Source organism: Oncorhynchus mykiss, chromosome 10 (genome assembly GCF_013265735.2).
Source record: "Oncorhynchus mykiss isolate Arlee chromosome 10, USDA_OmykA_1.1, whole genome shotgun sequence".
Taxonomy (NCBI): Eukaryota; Metazoa; Chordata; class Actinopteri; order Salmoniformes; family Salmonidae; genus Oncorhynchus; species Oncorhynchus mykiss.
The window spans coordinates 23,885,456-23,907,484 of NC_048574.1; the positions used below are offsets into that span (position 1 = coordinate 23,885,456).

The 22,029-nt window shown below is 41.1% G+C and overlaps 1 protein-coding gene across 2 annotated transcripts in view; it reads left to right on the plus strand.

Moving 5' to 3' along the window:
* The window catches only part of LOC110533528 (rho GTPase-activating protein 32), a 227,102-nt gene that overhangs the window by 109,310 nt on the left and 95,763 nt on the right, over positions 1-22,029 (plus strand). For both annotated transcript variants that reach the window (XM_036989928.1, XM_021617826.2), the window contains one exon: positions 9,364-9,472. In XM_036989928.1, the coding sequence (XP_036845823.1) occupies positions 9,364-9,472 (109 nt within the window). The remainder of the gene's footprint in view (positions 1-9,363; positions 9,473-22,029) is intronic.

The window sequence follows — 22,029 nt, forward strand, 5'->3', positions numbered from 1 at the left end:
AAAAGAAAATGGTGCCATCTGTTTTGCTTAATACAAGGAATTTGAAATTATTTAATAATTAAGTACATTTTATCAATTACATTTACTTTGATACTTAAGTATATTTAAAACCAAATACTTTTATAGTTTTACTCTGGCATTTTACTGGGTAAATTTCACTTTTACTTGCGTAATTTTCTATTAATTTTCTTTTACTCAAGTATGGCAATTGGGTATTTTTTTCCACCACTTCAATTGAGTGCAGGAAAGTTTGAAATTATAAAGTGCTGAAATTTGTTTTGGTTGTAGTTGAATTGAACAGTGTAAAACAATCAGAATGGAGAAAGACTCATTGAAATCACTTATGTATGTGTTGCCACCCTAGGATCATTCACTAGTCATAAATCTACTCATGTAGAACTTTACTTATTCAAAAACGAAAAATACCATTAAAACCGTCCGTTTTTTAAATGTAACTTTAAATACTGTGCTATATTTTGCCCATATGGCCCAGCCCTATTCTGGACTTGGGGACTGTGCAGAGACCTCTTGTGGCATGTCCTGTGGGGTATGCATGGATGTCCGAGCTGTTTGCCAGTAGTTCAAACAGACAGCTCAGTGCATTCAACATGTCAATACCTCTCATAAATACATTTGCCCTCCTTGTACATCTATGTGCAATGCATGCTGCTCTGTTTTGGACCAACTGCAATTTGCGTATGTTTTTCTTTGCTGGACATGACCACACAACTGGGCATTAGTCCAGGTGTGAGAAAAATAGGGCCTGTAGGACCTGTTTGGTTGATTGAGATGTCAAGAAAGCAGAGCAATGCCTTATCATGGACAGACTACTTCCTTTTTTCTACTTCCTTGTTCCACAGTAGGCTGTCATTGTAAATAATACTTTGTTCTTAATTGACTTGCCTAGATAAATAAAATAAATAAATAAAAAAGGATTTCACCCAGCAGTTTAATCTTAACTTGCTCAATCGCCACATTATTCAATAATAGATCTAGATGAGGTTTAATTGGGTTGCGTGAGTAATCTGTCCCCAGAATGATGCTTTTAATTTTGGGGATATTTAGCAAATCATATGTATTTAGTTACCGTTTTTACATATACAGAAACCCAGCCTAAAACCCCAAACAGCAAGCAATGCAGTTTTGAAGCATGGTGGCTAGGAAAAATGCCCTAGATATGCAGGAACCTAGGAAGAAACCTAGAAAGGAACCAGGCTATGCAGGGTGGCCAGTCCTCTTCTGGCTGTGCCGGGTGGAGGCTGAGTGAGTACATGTCCATTAAGGCCAGATCGTTCTTCAAGATGTTCAAACTTCATAGATGACCAGCAGGGTCAAATAATCACAGTGGTTGTAGAGGGTGCAACAGGTAAGCACCAAAAGGAGTACATGTTAGTTGGCTTTTCATAGGTGAGCATTGAGGTTGAAACTGCAGGTGAGTGAGACAGACTTAAATTCACACCAGAGAATATCACCAGATAGGACATACTGACTCTATCCCCCTCCGGTGCATAGATTCTGGAGGCTGAGCACCAGCCTATTGCTAATTGCCCATTCTAAAACTGACTGGAGCTCTATGTTAAGGGTGTCATTTATTTGACTGTCGTAGCCGACGTGTATACTGCCGAGTCGTCACGCAGGCTTTATTCTTTGTTCTATTAGATAGGTATCTCTCAATCCATGAAAGGGCAGAGGATGTAAGTCCATAAGACCTACATTTCTCAGCAATAGGTTATGATCAATAATAGCAAAAACTACACTAAAGTCTAACAAAGTACCTCCTACAATCTTCTTAATATCTATTTATTTCAGCCAATCATGTCATTTGAGTCAGTGCTGAGCATGTTGACTGCCCTTCCTTATAAGCATGCTGAAAATCCGTTGACAATTTTTCTGTAAAAGTACATTGATCAAACACCATTTAAAAAAAAAAAAAAAAAGATTGCCAAGCACCGGTAACAGGCTGGTTTTGCCTGGCTAGAGGGCACACACCGTTTTCTAAGCTTAAATTGAAGATGTCGCTATGTATTCCGCTACCAACCTCGGGAATTTACCATCCAGGTTGTCGGTACCAGGCGGCTTATCCTTATTTCACCTCTTCCATACACTGAGGTATAACAAGAACTGGAGACTGCGTCCAATATGTTTGACTGCTGTTTTCAAGGTAATCCACTCACGTTTGCATATGCTGATTCATGGACCATTTATCCGGGTTGCATCCGGTTTATACGGACCAACACCACATGCATATTAGCACTCAGCACAGGGAGCAGTAACGACATCATCACGTCATCCAAAAACACGAGACATTGGATGAATATAAAATGTTAATATCTTCGTCTGAGAGTGATGGGAACAAAAAATCTGCCTCAGTGACAATTATTTGAATAACTCAATGGATGTTTTGTGCGCAAAGGTGCTGACTAAAGTGTCTTATTAGGAATTTTCAAATCTGACTTCTCTTTGAGGCCGTCAATGGAAATGGTCTTTCTGGGCCGGGCATCAGTTAAATATCAGTTCTGAAGCAAACTGTAGGAGCAGTAGAAACCATGCTTCTAGACCGGAACCCTGGCCACTTACCACCACACCAACTTTGTGGGACTCAAAACTACAGTGCTCGTCTTTCATTATTTGGCCCGAAATGCATGAATATGAAGGCTCAGACATTGGTCTTTCTAGGTATGGCTATTATATTATGATAACTACCTTCGATGGGTGTGGATACTGCTTACAGCAGATTTCTGCAGCATTTGTAAAGATCTGGTCAATACACCCGGATGATTTAGTTCCTTTTCTGTTCGTAAATACCCTGGTAGGTTGACTGAAAACCGGAACCAAATTGCAGACATTTTGGAAGTTTCTCTTTGAGTGGATAGCTTGATGACAACCAGTAAATATTTAGGACACCCAGAAAATATACCTCTGTTGATATCACATACATTATTGAGAATTTTACACACACAGTCCAAATACTGACTTTTAGCACTTGGTGGTATATAGCAATTTCCTATGTGAATAGGCTTTAGGTGAGGCCGATTAAACCTGATATTACTTCCATATCATCTGACATGAGATCTCTGTTTATCATATAAATCCGTAAACATGGGCACCCTCATAGATATTATCCTGACCAACTTGCCCTCCAAATACACCTCTGCTCTTTTAAATCCAGGATCTCAGCGATCACTGCCTCATTTCCTGCATCCGCTATGGGTCCACGGTCAAACGACCACCCAACATCACTGTCAAACGCTCCATAAAACACTTCTGCGAGCGGGCCTTTCTAATCGACCTGGCCAAGGTATCCTGGGAAAAGATTGACCTCATCCCGTCAGTCAAAGACGCCTGGTTGTTCTTTAAAAATAATTTCCTCATCTTTAAATAAGCATGCCCCTTTCAAAAATGTTAGAACTAAGAACAGATATAGCCCTTGGTTCACTCCAGACCTGACTGCCCTCGACCAGCACAAAAACATCCTGTGGCAGACTGCACTAGCATCGAATAGTCCCCGCGATATGCAACTTTTCAGGGAAGTCAGGACCCAATACACACAGTCAGTCAGGAACCGAAATTTGCAACCTGTAGAGTCCATGGAGAATAAGAGCACCTCCTCCCAGCTGCCCATTGCACTAAGGCTAGGTAACACTGTCACCACCGATAAATCCACAATAATTGAGAATTTCAATAAGTTTTTCTCCACGGCTGGCCATGCTTTCCTCCTGGCTACCCCGGCTAACGGCTCCTTACCTCCCATAGCTACTTGCCCAAGCCTCCCCAGCTTATCCTTTACCCAAATCCATATAGCAAATGTTCTGAAAGAGCTGCAAAACCTGGACCCGTACAAATTAGCTGGACTAGACAATCTGGACCCTCTCTTTCTAAAATTATCCGCTGCCATTGTTGCAACCCCTATTACCAGTCTGTTCAACCTCTCTTTCATATTGTCCGAGATCTCTAAAGATTGGAAAGCTGCCGCAGTCATCCCCCTCTTCCAAGGGGGTGACACTCTAGACCCAAACTGTTGAAGACCTATATCCATCCTGCCCAGCCTTTCTAAAGTCTTTGAAAGCCAAGTTAATAAACAGATCACTGACCATTTCGAATCCCACCGTAGCTTCTCCGCTGTGCAATCAAGTTTTCGAGCTGGACACAGGTGCACCTCAGCCACGCTCAAGGTACTAAACGATATCATAACCGCCATCGATAAAAGACAGTACTGTGCAGCCGTCTTCATCGACCTGGCCAAGGCTTTCGACTCTGTCAATCACTGTATTCTTATTGGCAGACTCAACAGCCTTGGTTTCTCAGACTGCCTTGCCTGGTTCACCAACTTCTTCTCAGACAGAGTTCAGTGTGTCAAATCGGAGGGCTTGTTGTCCGGACGTCTGGCAGTCTCTATGTGGGTACCACAGGGTTCAATTCTCGGGCCGACTCTTTTCTCTGTATAAATCAACGATGTCGCACTTGCTGCGGGTGATTCTCTGATCCACCTCTACGCATACGACACCATTCTGTATACATCTAGCCCTTCATTGGACACTGTGTTAACTAACCTCCAAACGAGCTTCAATGCCATACAACACTCCTTTTGTGGCCTCCAACTGTTCTTAAACGCTAGTAAAACCAAATGCATGCTTTTCAACCGTTCGTTGCCTGCACCCGCCCGCCCGACTAGCATCACTACTCTGGACGGTTCTGACTTAGAATATGTGGACAACTACAAATACCTAGGTGTCTGGCCAGACTCTAAACTCTTCTTCAGACTCATATTAAACATCTTCAATCCAAAATTCAATCTAGAATCGGCTTCCTATTTCGCAACAAAGCCTCCTCCACTCACGCCGCCAAACATACCCTCGTAAAACTGACTATCCTACCGATCCTCGACTTTGGCGATGTCATTTACAAAATAGCTTCCAACACTCTACTCCGCAAACTGGATGCAGTCTATCACAATGCCACCCGTTTTGTCACCAAAGCCCCTTATACCACCCACCACTGCTACCTGTATGCTCTAGTTGGCTGGCCCTCGCTACATATTCGTCGCCAGACCCACTGGCTCCGGGTCATCTATAAGTCTTTGCTAGGTATAGCTCCGCCTTATCTCAGCTCGCTGGTCACGATAACAACACCCACCCGTAGCACACACTCCAGCAGGTATATCTCACTGGTCATCCCCAAAGCCAACACACCCTTTGGCCGCCTTTCCTTCCAGTTCTCTGCTGCCACTGACTGGAATGAATTGCAAAAATTGCTGAAGCTGGAGACTTCTATTTCCCTCACTAACTTTAAACATCATCTTTCTGGGCAGCTAACCGATCGCTGCAGCTGTTCATAGCCCATCTGTAAATAGCCCACCCAATCTACCTACCTCATCCCCATAGTTTTTATTTACTTTTCTGCTCTTTTGCACATCACTTGCACATCACTATCTGATCATCTATCACTCCAGTGTTAATTTTCTAAATTGTAATTACTTCGCTACTATGGCCTATTTATTGCCTTACATCCTCACGCCATTTGCACACAATATATAGACTTTCTTTTTTTTCCTATTGTGTTACTGTCTGTACGTTTATTTATTCCATGTGGTACTCTGTTGTTGTTTGTGTCGCACTGCTTTGCTTTATCTTGGCCAGGTTGCAGTTGTAAATGAGAACTTGTTCTCAACTAGTTTACCTGGTTAAATAAAGGTAAAATAAAAAATATGTTTATGCAGAGTCACTTTAACTATACATTCATGTACATACTACCTCAATTAGCTTGACTAACCGGTGCCCCCGCACATTGGCTACCCAGACTATCTGCATTGTGTCCCGCCACCCGCCAACCCCTCTTTTATCTTACTGATACTCTCTGTTTATCATGTATGCATAGTCACTTTAACCATACTTACATGTACATACCTCAATTAGCCTGACTAACCGGTGCCTTGCTACTGTATATAGCCACTCTACTGTTATTTTTTAGTGTCTTTTTACTGTTTTATTTCTTCTGTTGCTCACCTAATACCTTTTTTTTAACTTAAAATCAAACTGTTGGTAAGGGCCTGTAAGTAAGCATTTCACTGTTGTATTTGGCGCACGTGACAAATTAACTTTAATTTGATCTTCTCTCAGCCTTAAAGGAATATGTTTCTGGACATATATAGCAACACCTCCGCCATTTGCGTTCCTATATTTCCTGTTTATGCTAAAACAATGTATGTCTACTACTGCATCATCAAAGGAATTATCTAAGTGTGTTTCAGAGATGGCCAGACTATGAATGTTTTCTGATGTTGGTCATTTGTCCATTTCTGGAACCTTGTTTCTCAGGCTACAATATAAGCTATTTTGGGGTCTTTTCTAGGTTGCTTGTTTATACACGATGCAGCGAGGAGTGCCGTTGTGTAGAAAGAGGTGGCTGCCTCGAAGATAGTTTTTTTTGCGAACGGCAACTAGGGCCTCCGTTGGCTCGGTGGTTTGAAATCGCGGAAATCCCGCTGTAAGTTGGTCCTCTATTGGGGACAGAGGGCACGGTCTTCCAGCTGAAGGAGGACCAGACTCAAGGTACCCCGATTAATCGGCAGGGACGATTTAAAGTTGTCATAACAATTGGTAATCAGCATTTTTGGTCACAGATTATGGCCGAAGACATTCCACGAGGAGACTACGTGGCAGGCTTGACCACCTGTATCACGAGTGCAGCAATGAGCCAAGATAAGTTGCTCATTAGTATTTAAACTTATCTTAAAAAACAATCAATCTTCACATAATCACTAGTTAACTACACATGGTTGATGATATTACTAGTTTAACTAGCTTGTCCTGCGTTGCAAATAATCAATGCAGTGCCTGTTAATTTATCATCGAATCACAGCCTACTTCGCCAAACAGGTGATGATTTAGCAAGCACATTTGCAAAAAAAGCACTGTTGTGGCACTAATGTACCTAACCATGAACATCAATGCCTTTCATAAAGTCAATACACAGAAGTATATATTTTTTTACACCTGCATACTTAGTTAAAAGAAATTCATGTTAGCAGGCAATATTAGCAAGGGAAATGGTGTCACTTCTCTTGCGTTCTGTGCAAGCAGTGTCAGGGTATATGCAGCAGTTTGGCCGCCTGGCTCGTTGCGAACTGTGTGAAGACCATTTATTCATAACCAAGACCGTAATTCATTTGCAAAGAATAAACATTTTGTTTAGTTTCCGGATTTGACCATATTAATGATCAAATTAATGATATTAATGATCAAAGGCTCATATTTCTGTGTTTTTATTATATTACAATTAAGTCTATGATTTGATATTTGATAGAGCAGTCTGACTGAGCGGTGGTGGGCAGCTGCAGGCTCGTAAGCATTCATATATATATATATATAATATATAATATATATATATATATAATATATATATATATATATATATATATATATAATATATATATAATATATATATATAAAAATCGTCCCATGTAATCGGTATCGGCTTTTTTTGGTCCTCCAATAATCGGTATCGGCGTTGAAAAATCACAATCGGTTGACCTCTAGACCAGATTGGTGGACGTGGTTAGAGGGACTGATGTTGTCGCCCTGTTGTTTGATGTTGGAGATCACTTCCCTGGAATCAGTTTCTCCCCTTAACCCTTTGACACGTACCAACAAACGGGTGGGATCATTCTACAGTAGTCCCTGCCGTGCACGCTGTGATTAGAGTGCTTATTTAGAACGTCCAATTTCGATTGATGCAACAGTCAGCGTCTGGCAACACTGTTTTTTTCACAAACATTTTGCGCTAACATAGTCCTTACAAAGTTATGCCCTGAATGTTACCAGCTTATTTTTGGATGCAATGTTCAGATATTCACAGAAGTAGCGACTGCAAAACACAATCATCCAAACCGGAAAATGTAGGCTACATTAGTCGTAGTGCTAACTGAGGAAAGATTGACATAACCTCAAGCAGTCACATTTAGGTCACTCTTTGCTGACAGAAACCACAAAATGAATTAGCTAATAGCAATTACTATTTACAATTCATCACATCACAGGTGAGCTCACCATTTGATCTAAATAACTGAGTAAAACACTTTCTAAATGTCAGAAGTAATCCGACGTTGTGTAGTTTGTGTGCGCCACCACATTTAGTTTTTTCGCGTCAACCAAAGATCAGAAGAGGAGACAAGATGAGTTTGATCTGTTTTCAGTATGCATGTTGAAGGGGGTGTCTCATCTACGATCATTCACACTTCCAGAAGTTTACTCGAAAGATGAGTCAACCATTCCTTCCCTTCATTTTGATATAACATTTTTGCTTTGATAGACGTTCACGTGACACCCAGAATGCAACAATGAGAACAACAATAAAGGCAATGCAAGTGCAAGCCAGAAAATGTGCCATAGGGAAACATTTGTGCAAGGCTGTGCACATGTCTGCACACTTGACCTGTCAAAACACTGGGCAAGTGGGAGGACAGTGTGCAACACATCTCATCTGGAGGACACTTTGATCCAATAGCGGACATGCATAAAGATGGTCGCCCCCATGTACTTACCACAAATGCCTCCATTTGCTAAGTTCGCTGTGTAATAGTGCTTTTCATTAACTTGTTTTTGTATGTATCTGCATTAGCACAGTAAACGTGATCCTTATTCTAGCTCCAAGACAGCGGCAATTTGGAAAAACAAAAAAGTATATTGTGCTGATTCATTGGCATATTGAACCATAGTTTAAAATCTTTGTAGGTAGTACTTAAACAATGAGGTCATATCTGAATTCCTCCATATTTATGCACCTTCGTCATTCTGATCAGAGTAGCCTTATTGTTTGATTTTGTGATTTTTTTTTTTTTTTTGCGTGATTAAAAACATACAAAATTACTTACATCTAAAATCTGCTTGTCCTGCAATTCATTTTACTTGCCCCGGACCCCTGAGCAGTGTAACGCCCTAACACTGATGTGTCTACGTGTCTTTCACATGCTGTGCGCGTGCATGTGAGTTTCATTCTCAGTGCCCACTGATGGGTTATGACATCTCCTCTAATGTAAATGGTGCATCCATTAACACACCCTGATCAAAGTGCCAACCTCCAGGGTGCCTTATAACTGACACTCATACACTGATATTATATGGTCATGTATTATCAACTCGATATGGAAGCCACAACTTCTAAGGCACCCTGGTGTGGGTGTGTATGTTTTTTATCTGAAGACTTGCCTGGGAGGACTGGTGGGGTTCTTATCACAGAAAGTGTTTTTGCTAATGCGATAAGAGCAGAAAGTCTCTTGCTCCTTCTCTCTCGCTCTCTACTATTGAGCCAATAAATTTAATTGAAATTCAAATTCCCTCACCCTCCCTCCCTCTCACTCTGCTCTAGGGGCCTGAGGCCAGGGCGTCACCCAGAGGAGGATGACATAGTGCCTGAGCTGACCCGCCTAGTCTACCCCCGAGAGAGACCTGACTGGGATGAGACCATCAGCGCCATGGTGATATGGAGACACACACACATTTACATACTACATAAACGTACACACAGAGACAAATACGTGCACACAAACCCATTACAACATGTGTGTGTGTGTGTGTATATATATGTGTATATATATATATATGTGTATATATATATATATATATATATATATATATATATATATATATATATATATATATATATATATATATATATATATATATATATATATATATATATATATATATAATCAGCTCTGGAAAAAATTAAGATCACTGCAAAATTATCAGATTCTCTGGTTTTACTATTTATTTGTATGTGTTCTGGTAAGATGAAAATGTTTGTTTTATTCTCTAAACTACTGACAACATTTCTCCCAAATATAAATATTGCCATTTAGAGCATTTATTTGCAGAAAATGACAAAATAACAAAAAAGATGCAGTGTTGTCAGACCTCGAATAATGCAAAGAAAATGAGTTCATATTCCTTTTTAAACAACACAGTACTAATGATTTAACTTAGGAAGAGTTCAGAAATCAATATTTGGTGGAATAACCCTGATTTTCAATCACAGCTGTCATGTGTCTTGGCATGCTCTCCACCAGACTTTCACATTGATGTTGGGTGACTTTATGCCACTCCTGGAGAAAGAATCACAGATTCTCCACCAAATTTCACAGTGGGGGTGAGACACTGTGGCTTGTAGGCTTCTCCAGGTCTCGCAACCACTGTGAAATTTGGTGGAGGATAGGTGATAATCTGGGGGTGCTTCAGCATGGCTGTAATCGGGTAGATTTGTCTTTGTGAAGGACGCATGAATCAAACCACGTACAAGGTTGTCCTTGAAGAATACTTGCTTTCTTCTGCTCTGACAATGTTCCCCGAACCTGAGTGAGGATTGGTTTTTCCAGCAGGACAATGCTCCATGCCACACAGCCAGGTCAATCAAGGTGTGGATGGAGGACCACCAGATCAAGACCCTGTCACGGCCAGCCCAATCTCCAGACCTGAACCCTATTGAAAAGCTCTGGAATGTGACCAAGAGGAAGATGGATGGTCACTAGCCATCAAACAAAGCTGAGCTGCTTGAATTTTTGTGCCAGGAGTGGCATATTCACCCAACATCAATGTGAAAGACTGGTGGAGAGCATACCAAGACACATGAAAGCTGTGAGGTCTGACAACACTGCACATTTTTGACCAGACCAAATAAATGCTCTAAATAACAATATTTTAATTTGCAATTTGGGAAAAATGTTGTCAGTAGTTTATAGAATGAAACAAAAATGTTAATTTTACCCAAACACAGACCTATAAATAGTAAAACCAGAGAAACTGATCATTTTGCTGTGTGTTTGGACACATCTACTCATTCAAGGGTTTTTCTTTATTTTTACTATTTTCTACATTGTAGAATAGTAGTTAAGACATCACAACTATGAAATACCACATATGGAATCATGTAGGAACCAAAAAAGTGTTAAACAAATCAAAATATATTTTAGATTCTTCAAAGTATCCACCCTTTGCCTTGATGACAACTTTGCACACTCTTGGCATTCTCTCAACCAGCTGCATGAGACATTATTTTCCAAGAGTCTTGAAGGAGTTCCTGCATATGCTGAGCACTTGTTGGCTGCTCTTCCTTCACTCTGCGGACCAACTCATCCCAAACCATCTCAATTGGGTTGAGTTGGGGTGATTGTGGAGGCCAGGTCATCTGATGCAGAACTCCATCACTCTCCTCCTTGGTCAAATAGCCCTTACACAGTCTGGAGGTGTGTTTGGGGTCATTTTTCTGTTGAAAAACAAATGATAGGCCCAATAAGGGCAAAACAGATGGGATGGTGTTTTGCTGCAGAATGCTGGGTTAGCCATGCTGGTTAACTGCGCCTTGAATTCTAAATAAATCACTGACAGTGTCATCAGCAAAGCACCATCACACCACCACCTCCATGCTTCACAGTGGGAACCACACATGTGGAGATAATCCGTTCACCTACTCTGCGTCTCACAAAGACATGGCGGTTGGAACCAAAATTCTCAAATTTGGACTCATCAGACCAAAGAAAATGTTTCTGTTGTTCTAATGTCCATTGCTCGTGTTTCTTGCCTCAAGCTACTTTGAAGAATCTCATATATACAATACATTTTGATTTGTTTAATGGTTTTTTGGTTACTACATAATTACATATATGATATTTCATAGTTTTGATGTCTTCACTATTATTTTATAATGTGGAATATGGCAACAAAAAAATAAAAAACTTGAATGAGTAGGTGTGTCCAAACTTTTACTGTACTGTGTGTGTGTGTATATATATATGTGTATATATGTATGTGTATATATATATATATATATATATATATGTATGTGTATATATATATATATATATATATATATATATATATATATATACAGTACAGTCAAAAGTTTGGACACAATGTAACTCCAAGTCAATCACACTTCTGTGAAATCAAACTGTCCACTTAGGAAGCAACACTGATTGACAATACATTTCACATGCTTTTGAGCAAATGGAATAGATAACAGGTGGATAGGCAATTAGCAAGACAACCCCAATAAAGGAGTGGTTCTGCAGGTGGTGACCACAGACTACTTCTCAGTTCCTATGCTTCCTGGCTGATGTTTTGGTCACTTTTGAATGCTGGCGGTGCTTTCACTCTAGTGGTAGCATGAGACGGAGTCTACAACCCACACAAGTGGCTCAGGTAGTGCAGCTCATCCAGGATGGCACATCAATGCGAGCTGTGGCAAGAAGGTTTGCTGTGTCTGTCAGCGTAGTGTCCAGAGCATGGAGGCGCTACCAGTAGATAGGCCAGTACATCAGGAGACGTGGAGGAGGCCGTAGGAGGTCAACAACCCAGCAGCAGGACCGCTACCTCCGCCTTTGTGCAAGGAGGAGCAGGAGGAGCACTGCCAGAGCCCTGCAAAATGACCTCCAGCAGGCCACAAATGTGCATGTGTCTGCTCAAACGCTCAGAAACAGACTCCATGAGGGTGGTATGAGGGCCCGATGTCCACAGGTGGGAGTTGTGCTTACAGCCCAACACCGTGCAGGACGTTTGGCATTTGCCAGAGAACACCAAGATTGGCAAATTCGCCACTGGCGCCCTGTGCTCTTCACAGATGAAAGCAGGTTCACACTGAGCACGTGACAGAGTCTGGAGACACCGTGGAGAACGTTCTGCTGCCTGCAACATCCTCTAGCATGACTGGTTTGGCGGTGGGTCAGTCATGGTGTGGGGTGGCATTTCTTTGGGGGGCCTCCATGTGCTCGCCAGAGGTAGCCTGACTGCCATTAGGTACCGAGATGAGATCCTCAGACCCCTTGTGAGACCATATGCTGGTGCGGTTGGCCCTGGGTTCCTCCTAATGCAAGACAATGCTAGACCTCATGTGGCTGGAGTGTGTCAGCAGTTCCTGCAAGAGGAAGGCATTGATGCTATGGACTGGCCCGCCCGTTCCCCAGACATGAATCCAATTAAGCACATCTGGGACATCATGTCTCGCTCCATCCCTCACCACAGACTGTCCAGGAGTTGGCGGATGCTTTAGTCCAGGTCTGGGAGGAGATCCCTCAGGAGACCATCCGCCACCTCATCAGGAGCATGCCCAGGCATTGTAGGGAGGTCATACAGGCACGTGGAGGCCACACACACACTACTGAGCCTCATTTTGACTTGTTTTAAGGACATTACATCAAAGTTGGATCAGCCTGTAGTGTGGTTTTCCACTTTAATTTTGAGTGTGACTCCAAATCCAGACCTCCATGGGTTGATAAATTTGATTTCCATTGATAATTTTCATGTGATTTTGTTGTCAGCACATTCAACTATGTAAAGAAAAAAGTATTTAATAAGAATATTTCATTCATTCAGATCTAGGATATGTTATTTTAGTGTTCTCTTTATTTTTTTGAGCAGTAATATATATATATATATATATATATGCACACAGTGCTTTTGGAAAGTATTCAGACCCCTTGTCTTTTTCCCCATTTCCTTACGTAACAGCCTTGTTCAAAAATGTATTACATCCCCCCTCTCAATCTACACACAATAACCCATAATGACAAAGCAAAAAAGGGTTTTTAGAAATTTTTGCAAAGTTATATAAAAAAAAAGCTGAAATATTACATTTACATAAGTATTCAGACCCTTTACTCAGTACTTTGTTGAAGCACCTTTAGCAGCGATTGGGTATGACGCTACAAGCTTGGCACACCTGTAATTGGGGAGTTTCTCCCGTTCTTCTCTGCAGATCATCTCAAACTCTGTCAGGTTGGATGGGGAGCATTGCTGCACATCTATTTTCAGGTCTCTCCTGAGATGTTTGATTGGGATCAAGTCCGGGCTCTGGCTGGGCCACTCAAGGACATTCAGAGACTTGTCCCGAAGACACTCCTGCGTTGTGTTGGCTGTGTGCTTAAGGTCGTTGACCTGTTGGAAGGTGAACCTTTCATCTTTCCCTTGATTCTGACTAGGGATGAAACAGTTAACGTTTTCACGATAAACCACATCAAAATTCCTGACGGTTTGTATTACCGTTTCAATTTGTAATTATTAAAACCGTGTTTGATTACCGCGGTTTGAAAAACTCACGGTAAATACTGTCCAGTATCAACCAAAGTTAGCAACAGTCTGACGGAGACGCAGCATGGGTTTTGTTTTGTGTGAAAACACTTCTAAGAGGACCAAATCTGAAGTGTGGTCATATTTTTGTTTTACAAGAGTGCTGAGAGAAACTTAATCAAAGATGGTCACCCTGTTTACAGAACATGCACAAAAAACGCTACGAAAGGGGACATCACTTGAGTCGTCTTCGTGACCACCACTTTATAGCGAGTGCAAGGTAAGTTAACTTTTAGCTCAATGCATGATGCGGGGACTTCGGAATGGGGGGAAATGTAATGGTTTGTCTGTCTAACTTGCTAATAGCTTGTCAATGATGTGAACTGAAGCTTGCAGTGTTACCTACTCTTGTAAAAACACTACACATTGTTCTGCTGCTGTATGCGTTGTGTGTCTGCAGACTCTATTCGCCCATTGATAGGCTGGACAATAGAACAAGTCAAATTCACCCAAGGCTGAAAAACAGCAAAATACCATTGGCTAAGCTGGAACACTAGCGCAATCCCGTAGCAAATGAATGGAATCAAACGTTCGCAGAGCGTTCCATTTCGTCTAAATGGCACAAAAAAATGTATCCCTTTTTTTACCACTACAATCTGTTCGTCGGACGAAGCTGGCGAAAAAATCCCAACTTGTGTAGAAAGTTACATCCGCACCTTGATGGTGTCAACTGTGCTTATGTCTGCGTAATGAGAAAGTACGGAAAACATGAACACTTCTGACTATTTCTGGTCTAGTGATCAATGACAAACGAGCTTGCTGCCCAGACTTACATAATTACAAAGAGGAGATTCTCCTGATTTTTAAAATTTTGCCCGACTTGAATATACACATTGTGAAATATTTTGCAAAATAGACCGGCATGCCTACCCATAGGAAACAATGGGGTGAGCTCAGCGTTCAAAGGGCAAAAAGTATTTTGGTTCAATCATTTGATGACAACCAAAATCGCTGCCCAGACTTACATAATTATAAAGAGTAGATTATAATGATTAAAATGCCGTCCGACTTGAAAAAATCTAAACATACATATTGGAGATATTTGACGAAATATGCCTATATTCCCCCAAAGGAAACAATGGGACGGCCTCAGAGTTCCATGAGTAATTTTTGTTGTTTACATTTGAACTATAAACAACGTGAGCAGGTCTCATTGCCAACAATAACGAAGCAGGCATTGCAACGTAGAACAATAAGCTGGCAATAGAACTTTCAGAAGGCGAGTTGGTGCCATGGTGCTCAATAGAACTAATAGGAGCTGATAGGTTGAAAAATAAGGCCTATTTTTTTTTCCGCGATTACTTCAAAACGACGGCTAGCAGCTGGGGAATATGGTCATATTTTGAAACTGGGCAGATGCAATGAACTAGTCTTTATCAGAAAAAAAGTGTTCTTAAAAATGTAATGTATCCAGCCTACCATTGCACACGATAACATGTTATGTAGTTTAGTCACTCAACCAACATATTTTGTTCATTTAAAATCCGGCAGTCAACTTGCTTGTAAAAGTGTTCCAACCAGAGAAACACTATAGACTCCTATACATTTATGTCAATTGTTAGGCTCATTGCAATTACTATCACTGTCTTATTATGACTCATTTGTATTTATGTAAATTGTGCATTGGGTCATTGCATATAATCAAATGCAACACAGAATATAGACTGTGAGTGAGTGAATGATGATAATATGTTTTAATGTAACACCACCAATAATAATAAATTTTCTATTCCCTTGTTTACAGAGTGGGTGTGCAGCAGGCAAACCCAGTGACGCTATTGGTCCCTCATCTACAGTTGTGACAGACACTCGAGCAAGCATTTAAAAAGACAGGCTGCTTATGCACCCACATCAAAAAAAGCTCAAGACCTCATGGCAGCCCTTTCATATAACATTGCAAAGGACATGATGCCATTTCAAATTGTTGAGAGTCCTGGCTTTCTGAGGCTGATGAAGGTTGCCATGCCTCACTACAAAGTGCCATCACAAACATTATTTTCCAAGACTGAAATCCCAAACCTGTACAACCAGGTTAAAGCTTATGTTGGAAAAAGTTTGGTTCAAGGTACATGGTTTGCTGCAACTACTGACCTCTGGACCAGTGAAAGTGGGGGTGGTCAACCCTACATCAGCTTCACTATCCATTACCTCACCCCAGACTGGCAACTGGAATCAAACTGCCTGGAAACTGTTCTTCCCAGAAGATCACTCGGCTCACAACATCAGAGAGTTTGAGAATATGCTGGAAGAGTGGGGGATCAACGAGAAAGACCTGGTCTGCATAACCACAGACAACGCAACCAACACGATCAAGGCTTTTGAAAAGTTCCCAGATCTGTGGCTTGGGTGCTTTGGCCATAATTTGAACCTGGCCATCTCAAAGGCTCTGAAAATTCAGAGAGTTGACACAGCAGTCAAGGTCTGCCGTCATCTGGTCCGAGGCTTCTCACGGAGCTGGACTGAGTGAACTGAGAGAAAAGCAAGCTGCCCTCAACATGCCACAGAAGGCTCTGATCCATGATGTTGTGACCCAATGGGGATCGACACAAGATCCTTGAGAGTTTCCTTAGCCAACAGCAGCCAGTCTGTGTGACACTGGCTGGAGAAAGAGGATCATGGCATCTGATGCCGACATAAGTGTCATGGAGCAACTGTGCCAGCTCCTTGTACCTCTAAGCAAGTTTACAGATGTACTTGCCTCAGAGACACAAGTGACACTGTCAGCCATCAAGCCTGTCCTGGAACACAACACCTGTGATGTTCAGGTGGAAAAGGATACAGAGCCATCCCTGACCAAGGGGATGAAAAGGGTAATGAGAGAAGACCTTATCAACAGATACACAGAGAAGGCAAAGAGTCATGCACATGGCTTGTTTCATTGACCCCTGCTTTAAAATGAGCTTTTTAGATGAGCTCGAGGCTGCAAAAGTTGACATAAAATGTTCATACTGTTTCTTCTCTAATCCTGACTAGTCTCCCAGTCTCTGCTGCTGAAAAACATCCCCACAGCATGATGCTTCCACCACCATGCTTCACCGTAGGGATGGTGCCAGGTTTCTCCCAGATGTGATGCTTGACCAAAGAGTGCAACTTGGTTTCATCAGACACAGAGAATCTTGTTTCTCATGGTCTGAGAGTCCTTTAGGTGCCTTTTTGGCAAACTCCAAGCGGGCTGTCATGTGCCTTTTACTGAGGAGTGGCTTCCGTCTGGCCACTCTACCTTAAAGGCCTGATTGGTGGAGTGCTGCAGAGATGGTTGTCCTTCTGGAAGATTCTCCCATCTCCACAGAAGAACTCTGGCGCTCCTTCATAGTGACCATCGGGTTCTTGGTCACCTGCCTGACCAAGGCCCTTCTCCCCGATTGCTCATTTTGGCCCGGCGGTGTCTTGGTGGTTCCAGACTTCTTCCATTTAAGAAGGATGGAGGCTACTGTGTTCTTGGGGACCTTCAATGCTGCATACATTTTTTTGGTGTCCTTCCCCAGATCTGTGCCTTGACACAATCTTGTCTCGGAGCTCTCGGACAATTCCTTTGACCTCATGGTTTGGTTTTTGCTCTGACGTGCACTGTCAACCGTGGGATTTTAAATAGACAGGTGTGTGCCTTTCCAAATCATGTCCAATCATTGACATTTTGAAAATAAAAGAGAGCCGCACACTCTAGGAGCTCAGATGCAATAATTGAAATACCAACGTTTCGACAGCCAAGCTGTCTTCTTCAGGGTTTAATAATAATAAATAATAATTATACCCTGATGAAGACAGCTTGGCTGTTGAAACGTTGGTAATTAAATTATTGCATCTGAGCTCCTAGAGTGTGCGGGCTCTCTTTTTATTTTCAAGTTTTCTACTCCGCTAGCCAGCACCTCGTCTTAATAGGTGTGCGTTTCTTTTTCTTCTTCTTCTAAATCATTGAAATACACCACAAGTGGACTCCAATAAAGTTGTAGAAACATATCAAGGATGATCAATGGAAACAGGATGCACCTGAGCTCAATTTCGAGTCTCATAGCAAAGGGTCTGAATACTTGTGTAAATACGTTTTTTTAAATATATACATTTGCAGAAAATGGTAAAATACTGTTAACGCGTTGTCATTATGGGGTGTTGTGTGTAGATTGAGGAGGAAAAATATTGATTTAATCCATTTCAAAATAAGGCTGTAACGTAAGACAATGTGGAAAAGGTAAAGGGGTCTGAATACTTTCGATTGCACTGTATGCACATACAGTATATAGCTTCCATGACACACACACACAACGCATCAATACATCCTAGCTTAGAGCGATCCCAACAATATCAACGCTAATCAAACATTAACCTCTTAAATAACAAGACTCCCCCTTTTTTTGGTGCATCAACTATAACAATCAGACATCAGTGAGTTCAACAATGAACAAGAACCTGAAAGACAAACAAAACCAGAAAAATGAGTTATGACAGCATAAAAGAACGTGACACTGACACTTATTCAGAAAATAATAATGTGTTATAATATTGGACCGTAGACAAGCTCTTCTTATTATTTAGTCATTTCAAAGGCTCGTTGACTCTGGAAAGTCTTATCTCAGTCTCCTTAAATTAACTGTCTTAACTGTTAGGGAAATGTCATTATATGAAACTGAAATGCTGGAACAACATCCAGTCTTGGCTCCCATTCATGAAATTATGATTTTGTCTCTCTTGTACATCATGTAAAGTAACTTTAAATGTAGTGGGGATGTATCAGCACTTAATATCATGTACATTAATTACGTATGTTGGCTAAACTTAAGAAGAATTTTAATGAAGATATTGTATTGTTTAAACCAACCACTTAAATCAGATTTATTCAATATTAATCAAATTATTATATTAATAAATTAATGTAATCCTTGTCATATTCAAGCACTCCATTTTTTTGTGTAATTATCTCAATGTACCAAAGTCTCCATTAATCATATGGTACCTAAACTCATTCAGTTATTTCAACACCATCCAAGCCCAGCTTCTTTTTTCTCTCCAGCTGAGCTGCATTCAGCAGCATCAGTGGTGCTATCTGAAATGGGGCTGTCTCCATGGTAACATGACATGTCCCCCACCACTCGCACTTTGGAACCACAAAAATTTGATACAGTGGAGAAGACACACTGGGTCCCTAATGGCGCCCTTTTCCCTATATAGTGCTCTACTTTTGACGAACCCTATGGGCCCTGGTCAAAAGAAGTACACTACAAAGAGAATGGGGTGAACTTTCATCTCGTTCCAGCTAATTAATATTGATCACTTTTGAAACATTAAAGGCGTGGCATGTCTGCTGTTTGTTAGATGTTTTATTATGTTATTATGAAGGGAGCAGCTTTTAAAAGGGGCCTAGATGTGTGAATAAATTACACGCAATAAATCTCTCTTGTGGGTTGGGGACATTGTCTTGATTTATTGTATTCCTTATTATTTTTCAATTTCTTTTTTTTCTTTCTCTACATTGCTGGTAAGTGCCCATAAGTAAGCATTTCACTGTTAGTCTACAACTGTTGTTTACAAAAGCATGTGACAAATCAAATTTGATTTGATAAAAAAATGCTAAGCTAGTTAGCGTTAGCTGTTACAATGTGCCCAAATGGCAGGAGCCGACATGCGTGGCAGGCAGTGGTGTGCTGCAATTCAGAGGATGAATCGATAAATAAGTCTGCCAAGCTCTCGACGTGCCACAACGATTGACTGAGGGCACATTGTTAACAGAACATTGTTTTGGTCTTATTGCAAAAGAGAATGTGTTTTCAGTGGTTAAATGAAAGTACAATTTATAAAAAATAGACCTACATGAATAAATGTACATGCTGCAAGTTATTGACTAAGTCATTTACCAGTAGTTAGTCAATAAATATATGTGGATAATGCCTAAATGCAATACATAAGCAGAATCCTTCCCATTCATCGTCACTTAATTCGACATAGGTGACTGCATAATATCCAACAAACCAGGTGAAATTTGGCAACACCTGCACTGTATTCCTTTATTTAGCAAGTCTTGATGAGCCCTCGCCTTCTTCAAGACACAGTTGAATATTTTATAGGTACAGCTGAACCTCTGAGAATGTATTAGCTAGACTTGATAAGCCTCTCCCCTTGGGGAAGCACTGAAGAGGTTGCTACCAGGGTTTGTCTGCTCCGAGTAGTTCTTAATAGCCTGCTTGTCACTCTGTTTTTGCTTAAGCAGAATCATTTTCGATGCCAAACAGCAATAACATTGGAGTCGGCTAAAGCAGAAAGAATAGAAAGAGACTGGCACACAGGCTAAGCGATTCTACATTCCCGTTCACAGCTACTGCAGGCCTGACATGATGCTATCTGTACACCGGCCCACCTGGCTCCTGTCTCTGACCTCATTGCCAATCATGCTTATCTGCTTATTGCCTTCCCGGTTTTTGTCTGCAACCAGCTAGAAAGAGACCAAACTTTCTCTTCTCTCTCAATGGGCTTTATTGGCTTGGGAAACATGTGTTTACATTGCCACAGCAAGTAAAATAGATAAACAAAAGTTAAATAAAAAATGAACAGTAAACGGTACACAAAATAATAATGTCATTATGTCTTTATACAGTGTTGTAATGATTTGCAAATAGTTCAACTACAAAAGGAAAAATAAATAAATATGGGTTGTATTTACAATGGGGTTTGTTCTTCACTGATTGCCCTTGTGGCAACAGGTCACAAATCTTGCTGCTGTGATTGCACACTAATATTTCACCCAGTAGATATGGGAGTTTATCAAAATTGGATTTGGTTTTTAATTATTTGTGGGTCTTTGTAATCTGAGGGAAATATGTGTCTCTAATGTGGTGATACATCGGGCAGGAGGTTAGGAAGTGCAGCTCAGTTTCCACCTTGTTTTGTGGGCAGTGTGCACATAGCCTGTCTTCTCTTTAGAGCCATGTCTGCCAGCGGCAGCCTTTCTCAGTGGCAAGGCCATGTTCACTAAGTCTGTATATTGTCAAAGCTTTCCTTAATTTTGGACTGTGTCAGTGGTCAGGTATTCTGCCACTGTATACTCTCTGTTTGGGGCCAAATAGCATTCTAGTTTGCTCCTGTTTTTTTGTTAATTCTTTCCAATGTGTCAAGTTATCTTTTTGTTTTCTCATGATTTGGTTTGGTCTAATTGTGTTGCTATCCTGGGGCTCTGTGGGGTCTGTTTGTGTTTGTGAACACAGCCCCAGGACCAGCTTGCTTAGGAGAGAGACTCTTCTCCAGATTAATCTCTCTGTAGGTGATGGCTTTGTTATTGAAGGTTTGGGAATCGCTTACTTTTAGGTGGTTGTAGAATTGAATGGCTCTTTGCTGGATTTTGTGCTCTAGGGCTAGATTTGAATTTGTATTTGTGGTCCTGGCAACTGGACCTTTTTGGAACACCATTATTTACTGTCAGGGCCCAGGTCTGACAGAATCTGTGCAGAAGATCTAGGTGCTGCTGTAGTCCCTCCTTGGTTGGGGACAGAAGCACCAGATCATCAGCCAACATTGGACATTTAACTTCAGATTCTAGTAGGTTGATGCCAGGTGCTTCAGACTGTTCTAGTGCTCTTGCCAATGTGTTGACACAGTTGAAGTCAGAAGTTTACATACACCTTAGCCAAATACATTGAAACTCAGTTTTTCACAATTCCTGACATTTAATCCTAGTAAAAATGTCTTCGGGACCTATGCTAACTCACATGTCTTAGGTCAGTTAGGATCCCCACTTTATTTTAGTTGAGAGAATCTTTTATTTCTTTCGTCACATTCCCAGTGGGTCAGAAGTTTACATACACTCAATTAGTATTTGTTAGGATTGCCGTTAAATTGTTTAACTTGGGTCAAACATTTCGGGTAGCCTTCCACAAGCTTCCCACAATAAGTTGGGTGAATTTTGGTCCATTCCTCCTGACAGAGCTGATGT